The sequence below is a fragment of the Falco rusticolus genome, chromosome 2 (genome assembly GCF_015220075.1).
Source record: "Falco rusticolus isolate bFalRus1 chromosome 2, bFalRus1.pri, whole genome shotgun sequence".
NCBI lineage: Eukaryota > Metazoa > Chordata > Aves > Falconiformes > Falconidae > Falco > Falco rusticolus.
In genome coordinates this window covers 85,507,781-85,520,539 of record NC_051188.1, presented here as the reverse complement: position 1 = coordinate 85,520,539, position 12,759 = coordinate 85,507,781, and the positions used below count along the sequence as shown (strand labels likewise).

The window sequence follows — 12,759 nt, the reverse complement described above, 5'->3', positions numbered from 1 at the left end:
GCAAATTTACAGCTAAGAAAAGCAGTTCTGCAGCCAGACATAGCACTTTACAATAATAGCTAATAAAAAATGGTTGAAGGGGGCCCTTTGTGGGACAGTGATAAAGGAAAATCAAACAGTATTGCTTTTAGAATTTTGTTAACTAGAACTCACAGTAAAAAGTCTGCATGTTTGCGTATGAGCAAAATGATGAAGGATAAGAAGACTTAGAAGGCATTTCTGAAAATCTACATAGTTAGAAATGACATTTATGTTTTTTGGTTTGTTGAGAGCAGGTGCTTGCTCTTCTGGAGCCCTTTTAAAATCTGTAAAAGTTCAAGAAATCCAAAGCCTTTCTTGTTAAACAGGATGAGTATATACCTCAGGACCACAGAACAATAACCTCTGACTATTAACATTTCCCAGAGGTCTATACCAAGCAAGTTCTAGACAGAGACTGCAGAAATCTTACTGATAAATGAATGAGACTTTAGACATCTTAAAGAGAGGCATACTTGTATCAGAAGGTCCTGGTTTCTCTGCAGAATTTTCTACCACATGCAGTACCTCCTCCCATGTCAAATTGTCATCATATATTTTTTCATGAATATGACATCAGAGTTCCATAAAAACAATACTTCCTAAAGTCTGAAAAAGATAATGAGCCTAAAAGAACGGAGAAGTACTAGCACGGTCTCCCAGCACCTTGTGCTGGGGAACTAGGAGAAATTCTAGAAGTAGATGACGGGCAAGTCGAAAATTATGTCAGAGAACTCAACGCATACAAATCCCTGTGACCAGACAGACTGTGCCTCTGGACACTGAGAGAGCAGGCTGATGTTTGGAAAGGCTGCTTGCTATCATCTCTGAAAGCTCATGATGATCAGGGAGAAGTTCTTGACAACATGAGAAAGGCAAATCAATCATAGAATCATAGAATGATTTGGGTTGGAAGGGACCTTAAAGGTCATCTATGTCCAACACCCCCACCACGGGCAGGGACATCTTCCACTAGACCAAGTTGCTCAAAGCCCCATCCAGCCTGGCCTGGAGCACTGCCAGGGAGGGGGCATCCACAACTTCCCTGGGAAACCTGTTCCAGTGCCTCACCACTCCCTCAGGAATGAATTTCTTTTCAATATCTAATGTAAATTTACCCTCTTTCAGTTTAAAGCCATTCCCCCTTGTCCTATCACTCGTTAAAAAGCCCCCTCCAGCTTTCCTGTAGGACCTTTAGGCACTGGGAGGCTGCTGTGAGGTGTCCCCGGAGCCTTCTCCAGGCTGACCAACGCCAACTCTCTCAGCCTGTCTTCACCGGAGAGATGTTCCAGCCCTCTGATCATCTTTGAGGCCCTCCTCTGAACTTGCTTCAACAGGTCCATGTCCTTCCTATACTGGGGGCCCCAAAGTTGAAAACAGTACTCTATGTGGGGTCTCATGAGAGCAGAGTGGAAGGGGAGAATCACCTCCCCTGACCTACTGGCCATGCTTCTTTTTATGCAGCCCGGGACACCATCGGCTTTCGGGACTGCAAGTGCACGTTGCCTGCTCATACCTAATTTTTCATGTACCAATATCCCCAAGTCCTTCCCCACAGGGCTGCTCTCAAGCCATTTCTCAGTGATCAGGTTGAAATAAGGGGTGAAAAACTCAACATGCTTAAGTATAGAGCTGCCATTCAGAAAGAGCTAGATAGGCTGGAGTGGTGAGACAGCAGGAGCCCAATGAAATTCAGCAATGACAAATGAAAATTCCAGCACCTGGAAAGGAAGAACCCCTTGCAACAATACAGTTTGGGAACTGGATGGCTGGGAAGCAGCTCTGCAAGAAAGGATCTGGGGTCCTGTGGGAAGCAAGCAGGACATAAGCCAGCAGTGTGCCCTGTCAGCACTTATCCTGGGCTGCATTAGCAGCAGCACAGCCAGCAGACTGAGAGAAAATATTGCCCCTCTTCACTCAGGACTTATTAGGCCACATCTAGAACATTGTGTTCAGTTTTGGGCCTGCCAATACAAGACTTTAACAAACTGCGGTGAGCATAAAGGAGCACCACCAAGAAAGTCATGGGGCTGGAGCAATTGTTCTGTGAGAAGAGACTGAGGGAAGTGGGCAAAGAGATGGCTTCAGTGAACCCAACAGCAGCCTTCCAACAACTATGAGTAGATCATTGAGAAGATACAACCAGACTTTTCCCAGGAGTGCATAGTGGGGGAATGAAGGCATAAAGGCAAATGAGAGGTTCAGACCAGATATAAGGAAAAAGAAATAAAAATCAACACAAGGACAGTCAAGCTGTGGAAGAAATTCCCAAAAGGTTGTGCAGTCTCTGTTGTTCGAGGTCTTTAAGCCCATGTTAAAGCCTTGAGAACTGTAGTAGCTAGTGTTGACCATGTTTTGTGCAGGATGTTAAACTGGGAGAGTTCCTGAGGCCCCTTCCAACCTAAATTATTCTGTGATTCTATGACACTAATTAAGGCAAATAAAATATCCTATAAGTCACCATAGCTAGATCTTCGGCAATGCTTTGATTGGTAGCTCAACACAGATGGAAAACTAAGAAGCCAGGTGTAATCACAGAGAGGTAAGTTCCTAAAAGGGATTCTGTTGAATTTCTTCATGACTAACAGGTTAAGCAAATAAAAGACATATTTTCCTCCTGTTTCTAATCTAAGGAAGTGAGACTTCACTGATTGTGCTGCCCATCACTCATTTCCAACAATAAATTCTCTAGCTTTTTCAGCCGATTTCAACCAAATCTAACAGGAGAGTATCGGTCTCAAAGGTAATTGTGTTGTCATAGGATTTTGAAAAGTTGGTTACTGAAGAGAAGAAAGAACACCATATTTGTTTTACCACTCTGGAAAGACAAGCAGAGGGTCACTGTGGTCCATTTTGTTTGGCATCTGTATTCCTAACACCTACTTAATACATACACAGATCCAAAATTTAAGTATGCTATGATTTCAATGAGAATTATATGCAAACTTTTGTTATTGTTTTCCAACCTCGCTACCCCATTTTTTTTAAATTTTGTTGCTGTCATACAGGACTTGTGGACAGGAAGAATAAATCAGATCATCTGCCCAGAAATGAGACTATACAATCTTATAGTATTATCCTCATGTTACCCTAATAGAGAATTGCCTCAATTTCTTAATGAAATTATTACTAAACCTAATTTTCCAAAGTGATCTCAGGCATAAAGATACAGAAGAAAAGCAAAATAATTGTCACTCATTTTATTTTAGTGTAACTTTTGAAAGAACATTTTCAACATCATGCTATGAATTAATCCTTTTTTTACTGGAAAAGCAACTTGACACTTCAAGATAAGTAATGAAATATCTTAAAATTAAAATATAACCTAAAAGGAAATTGTATATTCCAGGAAGCAACAGGTTACCATATCAAAAGTAAGTACTTGCAATGGATCAATGCTATATTCCCCCCAAAATAACAATAAACAGAAAACAGGCATTTTGCTTACTTTTATAGAAAATATCTGGAATGTTGTGCTTCAGTTTAAGAAGGGAATTTCTTTTCTGTGTTAAATAAAACAGTATTTATGCTTCCCCACATAAATAAACACAGGGCTAAATTAATCTCAAGGGTATAGATAACAAAATTTTCTGGAACAGACATTATTATAGCAATGTGCAGTGTAGCTAGTGCTATAACTATGAGACAATGCAAACAGTTTTTTTACAGGCCAATCTGCACATATTCTGGATAAAACCAGAAGTATTGAGTGGATTTTGCCTAAATCACCTCAGACACTGTCTTGTCCTTCAAGGAAAGAAAATTTGATAGCTGATAAACTCTACTGAATTACTGATGGTCACCAGGATGGAATACTGAACTTTCTAAGTCTCAAAACTATTATTTCCAAGGTCTATGACTACCACAAAACTTGCTGCTCTCTACTCCAAACATAATGTGTGTCTTTGACTCTTTGGCACGTATGTACACATATGTAAAACATTTAATTAAAGAAAAATGAATTGCATTAACACTGCTTTGGAGGAAGAAAGCTAAAACTATATTGGATGATAGCTACATGAACACAGTTGAGAAATGACAGTGATGAGAACTGTATAAACCAGAAAACTGTAACCTCTGATTTTAGCTACAGATGTTAAAAGATTAGACTCCTTCTACTATCAAAAATGCTCTCCCAGGACTTACTTATAAATAGGTGTACACTGCACTATGGCAACTAGAGAGCAACAATTCCTTAAAAAGCATCAAGGGAATTCTGCAAAGGAGTGTGCCTTAGTACATCCAGCATCCGTTGGACCTAATAGCAGTTCCTGCAACATCATCCTTCCTTCAGTGCACAGTTGACCCAGCTAAATATTCACCCAGCTAAAAAATTCTTGCACAGCATAATGTAATGATTTAATACCAACAGTGAAAGCATACCTTAATTGTCAATACTTACAGAAAGTAATAGAAGTCATCATGAATAAAGTTTCAGACCTGAGGATATACTGCAGCGGTCTCAGGCTGTGCCTACATAGATGGATGTAGCTAAGCATGACTGAGCTCTACCAACATTTTGAGATGGTTGGACGTAAATCAGGGCTATCTGTGAAATTACATAGCTGCACTAACACAGCATTGTCCCTAAAGCAAGTACATCCTGCATCTGAGCTGGATCTCGCAGCTTATGACACTGACCACTTTTTACATCTGACATGAAGGGCCAAGACAGTTCATATCCAGACAGCTCAGAGACAGTTTGCTTCTGCCAGTGTTTGTCTTCATACATATTCATGTTCCCATAGTTCTACAGCCCACGTATTGATGATTAAGCAGTAACATGTCCCAGATAGTTCAGTGAAATTCTTTAATTTGTACATTAGAAAAAGTCACTACAATAATTCTTGTATGAATGTAATGCATTTTTGTCACTGAGCATTTCACAGTAAAGTTATGCTAAGTTATGCTAATTGTCAGGCTTGGGGGTTGGTGATTTGAAAATATTCAAGATACTTTTTTCAGCTGAAACACTTTCACAGCACAAACATATACTATTTTAGATGAGATAATCAGATCTACTTATTAAAATAAATTCTGAATTAGTTATTTTCACTTCATCTTACTATACAGATACCTTCAATTCCCATATCAAGAATTGTTTGTGTTGAGCTCTAAGCCCACCTGTATGACAGTGACTTCATAAACATGTATCTCTTCCCAAAAGCTACAGTATTATTTCTTACCGTGCCTCAAATTTGCTATTTAAGCTTTAACAAATAATTTTAATTTTCACTTGTAGCTATTCCATTTAGAAGACATTCTTACATACATTGCACTATGAAAAGAGTTATTTTAATGGCCACGTATAAGGCAAAAATATTTTCCATCTTATGCTGTAAATTAAACCTCTCTAGTTATAAAATAGGCAACAAAACCATTCCTATGTATTTTGGGTTTCTACATTATAAATATTGACATAAAGCCTTATCTAGATTTCCCACATTAAAAGCATTTATACATTATATTATACCAGTTATATACAATATTTTATACCTATTTGGAAACAATTAAGGAACCAATGAAACTTACCAATATGTTAACCTGATGGTGTGAATGTTAACTTGATAGTGTGATATTATGGGGGCAAATGAAGCTGCAAATCTGTTGCAAGAATTAGATTACAAAACAACTGCCAAGGACAGCATTTCTATACAGTAAGTATGGTATGGAAAAAAATTTACAACTAATGTTGGCTGTATGAGTCAAGTAGTATAAACTGTCTCCATTCTGCCCTTTTCAAAATCTGGATGAGCAATCTGAGTTGCTGTGAAACAGAGAAAAATAAAACAACAAACAAAGCAAGCAAAACAAACACCACCACCACCATCTCAAAAAAAACCCACCAAGAAACAACCAACAAACTACTCTGCATGTAACTAAGGTATGGTAGCTATCCCAAGATGAACATTAGAAAGGAAATAATTTCCTTTTCTCATTGAGGATAAACTAATCTGTTCAGGTTTTCACTTTCATCTTGAATCCTGATGCATGGGTAAGTCTAATAACAAGATTTACAACCTCAACAGAAATATGTGAGTAGATGCTACTCTTAGATGAGGGAGCAGCCACTGTTTCTGCCTTTCACTCAAAATACCTGGACCTTCCACAAGTTGCTCTTCTCCCTGTACTGAAACAAAGCAGCTTAGCATTCATAACTCACTTCGTCATAGTTACGGCAGGGAACAAAGAAATACTGACTGGGCTTGTTGAAAAAGAGATGTCTACCCACCTATTTAGATTTAAATTAAATTACATTGTTTCGTTACACTTTCCAAGTTAAGATTAGTCTCCCCTAATTTTATCTGTCTAAAAGTAATGTGTCTAATCTTATCCCATCTAGGTTTCCTGAAGAGCCAATGGACCCACTACACAGTGCAACAGTTAACTGTGAAAGAATTGTCTGGGAGTATTTAACTGAGAAGGAATCTAGATGAGTACTGTAAAATATGTAACTAAAACTTGGATAGTTAAAGATAGGTCAGATGACTCATGTCTTCAATGACTTCACATTTGCAGAACATGGTGCCACAGATGGAAATTGGGAATCCACAACTGAGAAACTTGAATGGCCTAAACGGGCCCCTAGGGTATCCAACAAATAATGAGAGTCACCTACAGTAATTTTATTTTTATGTTCCTTAAGATAGATTTGACAGTCAAGACTACAAAACAATCTTCTTTAATGTTCTACATGTGACTGGTTTATCTTTTGTTTTCAGTTTGGATGGCTGGATGCTTTGCAAGGTTAAAAAGTTGTATAATGGACAGTCATTAATTTCTGTCTAATATTTTCAGTCCTAAGTATAGTTTTAGAGTTGAATGTTAATGATAAAACCATACAAGATTGGCACCGGATGAATGAGAGAGTTGTGCCCCTCTAAAGTAAGAGGTTGAGGCCACATAAGTTTTCTTCAGGCATCTAAATATTTCTATAAATCTATTCAAAGTACATTTTCTCAATATTTTAATATTCCCTGGCTTTGTACTTGTCAATTGCTTATAGGTATTACTCCAAGACGGTATCTCATATTCTGGAAAGAGAACTATACTCTGAATACATCCCTTGGTCTGAATCCAGATTTCTTAGCACCATATATACATTTTTTTATCTAAGCAAACAGGGCACAGAGGCTGGAACTGACTCAGATACCACAGAGAGGCAAGTCCTCAAGTCTTACTGGTGGCTGGTTCCACAGTTATATAGGACATACGCAAATTACTTAACTTTGAAAAAACGATGTCTTGCATTTATTTTCCCTAATATCTTGATCCATGCATCAGATTACTTCTCAACGCGACAGAATATAACAGTTAAGGGATTATAATATCTGTTACTATGTGGTGTTAGAAATGCGACTATGATATATTATTTCTCTGCAAATTAACAGATTCTGTATGTATAATACAGGTTTCTCATTAGGCCTTAGCAAGCTAATCAGCGGCTAATTTAAGGTTATTCAGAAATAGCTGACAGTTGTACTGCTGTCCAAACATTAAAATCATTCTTAGTATATGCTTATTAACTAGTTCTTTATGGTTTGCTCTTGTTAATATAAAAATTGTTAGTTTGTTACTTTTATAAAGCCTCGATCTGTTTTGGCATCATTATGATGGATTTGGGGTCTTTTCTGATATAAGACTGTTCTATCAAATTTTTGCTATTTTCAGAATTAGCAAGAAACACTTTGTAAAGATATCTGGTATCAGCTTTCCCACCTTCTCTCACAACATTTAATTTTTAGTAGATTTCAGATGAATTAGAAGTCCATTAATCTAGTTTATAATGTATGTCTTGGAAGATAATTCTTAAATAACACATGAAAAAAGACAAAAATAAATTCCCTGAAATTAATGTGAGAGATCCATTAGAATTTTAACTCATGCTCAAGAAACAGTTTCAAAAATTTTCTACATATCTGTAAAAGTTAAGTATTTTGCTTTTAAATTATATAATTTTTAGTATTTTTTTTCTCTTTAACATTATGATTAATTTGCAATTGCATAGAAATATTTAAAATTAATGTATTGTTGATCTATTCTGGAAGAGTTTGTAGCACTTCATTGATTGAATGACTTCTGGCACTGTTAGAAAGGAATATTTTTAGGGAGCATATGTTGTTTACAGAAACAAAACTGAGGCATAAATATCCTGGGAAGACAATATCCTGACAAGGGATGCAAAGTCTTCCACAAGTGGTAAGTCAATAAGATAAAGATAAGAAAGCAATTTAAACATCTATTTTCTATTCTCTATTGAATAGTATTTATATTTTTTTCCAAATGTTATGTGTTTTCATTGAAGATATATAGGGACCTAGTGTTAGGTCCTACAGGACACGTACTAGGTGTTACTTCCTAAATAGTTGTGATTAGTATTAAAAAACAGTATCCAAGGCAGCTGCAAAGAAAGGATACTATTGTTAAAATCTGGTAAAATTATGGCATCTGAATATTCTTACTGGCACTGTAATGTAACACCGCCTTACAAAATTCAGATTGTATTACCTTAATGTGAGTAGTGGAAAAGATAACATAGAAATTTAGTATCATGAAAGCAAAGGTTGAAGCTACAAATGAAATCATAAATTACTCCTTAGCTCAAAAAAGAGAAATCTGAATTAACTGTGCACTCAGAAAACTAAACCCAAAGAAACAAATTTCACCTAGTATGAGATAGTGTCACTCCCATATATCTGTTGGAGACACAACAAATCATGTTCTGAAATTAATTTGTACAGAAAAGAAAGTTACTCCTGTCAAAGAACCATGTTAGGCTTTACTTTAAAAATTGGTCAGTTGAAGACTAGTCTATCAACAAGTTTGTGAAAAGAGTAAAAATTTACGTTCATTCCAAGTTCCTAATACAACTGAAAGAATACACTAGGATGATTGCAGCATTTTTGCTTATACTTTTCCATTGAAATACTGCCTGTTATCTTATAGCGAGTACAGTATGAACACATTCAAATACAGGAAACAAAGTGATGTTAAACAAGGTTTTTGAATACTGTAGAAGAACTGGACTCATAAAGCTATTTGAGTATTTATCATAACAATTAATTTCTGTCAAACTGGCACATGCCCTATTGTAAAACAAGCTGAAAATCTATTTTGCTCTCTAATTAAAAGGAACTCACTATAAAGTTAATTACAAAGTATCTAGATATGAATCAGGACTTCCAGGAAATACATCTCAGAAAATAATTCAACATGAATGTTTCTATTGATTTCTAAGAGATTTAGAGTAAGTTCTGTACTAGTAACTACAGGGATAAGGAAAACTTTTGTACTTCCATCTATCATGGTGATAGTTGACTTTGCATTAACTTAAATAATAATTTCCATGTTATTACAAACTTTTGATTTCCTAAAACAAATATTCAGAAATTAATGAAGTGTAATATTTGTTTCTGTAACCTTTCAAATAGGGAAAACACATTCATTTAGACACAGTACCTTGAAAGCAAGACAGAGCTCCAATAATAATTCCAAAACTGTCCTAAAACATCATCATCAATAGCGTATCTCATAAACACAGCTTAATCCATGTCTCAAGGGCAGACTTACAGACACAAAGTGCTAGAAGCAAAATGCTAAAGGCCATATTGTCTTCCTTTATCTCCTCCCTAGTGTTCATGTGCAGTTCAAATGCACCTCACAATACTGCAGAAGCTATAGGGATCATCTCAAAGTTCAAAAGAAACCACTGAAACAGTGACACAGTAGGACTGAGACCACAAACAAAAGATTTAAAAGAAAAAGAAATGCACACAGTTCCAGACAGTAGTCAAGCTTATCACCTTGAGTTGCTGTCCATCATACTAAAAGAGGATGACTCCCCCAGGCAAATGCCAGCTGGAAAGTAAACTTATTTTACACTTCCCTAGTGTCTTTATCTGATGACCTCAAAATACTTCACAAACATCAACTCATTTCACCTCAGACTACTTTCTGCTGCTGGCTAAATATTATAGTCTAAATAAAGGATAAGGGACCAGCAGTGCTGGTGGCCCAACCTTTCAGCTAACAGTAAATCACTCTCCTAGCTATCCACTAGTGGTACAAAATGTTCAAAAGGTTTCTCAGAGCTTTGTCTACTATACCAGTAAAAGTCTGGGCAAAGGCAGTCTCTGGGAAAAGTGCAACACCAAATATCTGCAGTTTTTATTACCTGTGTAAGTAGCTTGGCTCCAGCATCTGCTTCTAACTTACCCTTCATTGTTGTACATGGCATCATGACAAACAGAAGTGTATTTCTTACCATGCCAGAGCCAGGTTTACTATTTTTAAAAGAAGTACTGTAAATGGGAGAATCTGGAAACCTTACCAGATTATAAATCTGTTTCAGTTTCTTGCAACTTTAAATGTTGGGACAAAGCAGAGATGACATGAAGATTACTGAGTTATATTTTTCACTATGATTTTCTATGATTACTTTTTAAACTTCAACCTTTCTCTCTCCAGCAACCTAAAGTCAAAACTAATGAGTGACTGACACTGGAAATAATGTTTGTAAAAAGCTGCACAGTGACAGCTGTTGACCAATATTTCTAAACAAAGAAAACACAAAGGTTACCAAGTCTTGGATTGTAGGACAAAATCAGTGTGGCCTAAGCCCTAGTCACTGCTTACATGTTTAGACTCATGTATCTTCCTACTATACAATGCATTTTTTTCCAGAATAATTATAATGATTTTAAGAACAGTTTCTGAGATAAGAGTTATTTCTAAACATATGTATAGTGTAGAAAGTGATATTCTAGAAAATTAATCTATTGTCTTTTGGCGTAGCTGATGGGATGAATGTCAATTTTTCAGCATGGTTTGAAGAGTCAATTTTGTGAAATTTCTATGAATGGACAACTTCAATGAATGGAACTAGCCATATATATAATTATTTTCCTTATCAGATTAATGGTTTATATTCTCAGAAGCATTGTCAAGAACTTTTATGTGGTATTTCAATAAATGCTTGAAACTATGAGGTTTTATTTATGGCAATTGTTTACTTGTTACTTCTTAAATTGTTCGTATTGGAAAAAAAAAGTATATCACTAATCATAGAAATTTTGGTATCACTGCCAGTAAAATTAGATATATCATCTAATTAATTAAAAAAAAAAAAAAGAGGAAGTATAAACCTAGGTATTTTATTGCACAATGCCACAAATTTTAAACTTCACATATCTCCAGTGCATAAATAAAATACTGGATTGCTAGTCTCTGTTGTGTTACTAACATGAGCAATGCCTAAAATAACAGAATAGGTTTGGCTATTTTTTTTATCATAATATGATTCCTTGATTACAAACATCAGAAATAATATACAAGGAGAATAATGATAATAAGTGTGATATGATATTGTAGGAGATTACAGCTTTATTATCATTTTAATGCCTTTCTATACTTCTTTTGGTTGTCCTGCCTTGCTGTATGATGTCTAATACACAGACTACAAAAAGGTGACACTGGACTTAGAGATGCTAACAACGCTAGCTGTGCTCCTTAGATACGAAGAGAGAACTGCTCCTTGAACTAGTAAATCCTCTGCAATTGAAAGGATTTTACTCTGATGCACCCATCACCAATTCAGATGTTTAAATCAATAGTACAGGTATAAAAGAGTAAATGCCTAATATTCTTAGGGTAAAGGTATGTAATTTATAATGAGATAGGAAAATGTATGCTAAATCACGCCAGATTTTGGTCCAATGAGAGTGAAGAAGTTGTTCAAAATATTTACAATTTTACAAAAATGCTCATAAATTTAATTGCAGTTCTCTATGTCTAGTTACAAGAAAGTATCATTTGCAACTTCAAAACGTATTTCCACAAAAAGAAGACTAGGAAACAATCAACAACAGTACACCAAATACTAATAGATGTCATCAAAAATAGCAATTTCTAAAAGTTACTTACGCCTGTCGGTCCCTGTACATCTTGTTAACTTTCTCCCATTGAAAAGTAAGCTGTTTCAGCTTTTCTTGTATATTTGCTGCTTCAGTTGGTGTAGTACTTTGCAAAGCTGGTATCTTCTTGTTGTGAATAATGTCTACTTGACCCAGCAGTCTCCCCAGACTGTCTTTAATGCTCTGTAATATCAAGGTTTTGGAAAAGAAAAACAAAACATTGGTTTTATAAATTAAAAAAAAATGTTCATAAGAAAGAGGGGGGAAAATGCTAATTAGACAGCTTTGAAAATAATAACAGTTTCACAATATCTAGATAATAATGACTGAATGTCTATCCTTTCCTTGAAGACTTTATAAACTATATTTGAGAAAGGTGATGGCTGAAGGGAAAACTAAGTATTATTGACTTCAGTCACTTATAAGTTCCTATACACCAAGGTTACATCTGTTTGAACCCCATTTCTTCTCAAGAAGGCAGAACAAAGTCCTATTTTACAGACTCATGTTTAATTGTTCTTAAATTATTTTGCTGTTTATGCATCTCTTTAGTTCTTGTTTCAGCAGATATTAAATAACTATCAAACTAACAGCACGAAAAAATAGTTTATCAGGTATTGCTAGTTTTGTCTTTTACTGGAGATTCACAGCCCAACATTTACCATTCTTCTAGAAGTCAGTTCTTTGTTGGTTTAGAGAAAAATACTTCACAGTACAGCTACTTAACCACACAGTGCCTTGTGTTGGGAGACCAAAAGGAAGAAAAACTTAATTTAATCTTGACCTTTAACATCTTTAAAATGTGAGAAAGCATTTAAAACTCCATACA

At 35.7% G+C, this 12,759-nt stretch overlaps 1 protein-coding gene across 11 annotated transcripts in view; it reads right to left on the bottom strand.

Moving 5' to 3' along the window:
* DMD (dystrophin) overlaps positions 1-12,759 on the bottom strand; it is a 1,095,710-nt gene that overhangs the window by 609,802 nt on the left and 473,149 nt on the right. For all 11 annotated transcript variants that reach the window (XM_037376983.1, XM_037376984.1, XM_037376980.1 and 8 more), the window contains one exon: positions 11,941-12,113. In XM_037376983.1, coding sequence (XP_037232880.1) covers positions 11,941-12,113 — 173 coding nt within the window. The remainder of the gene's footprint in view (positions 1-11,940; positions 12,114-12,759) is intronic.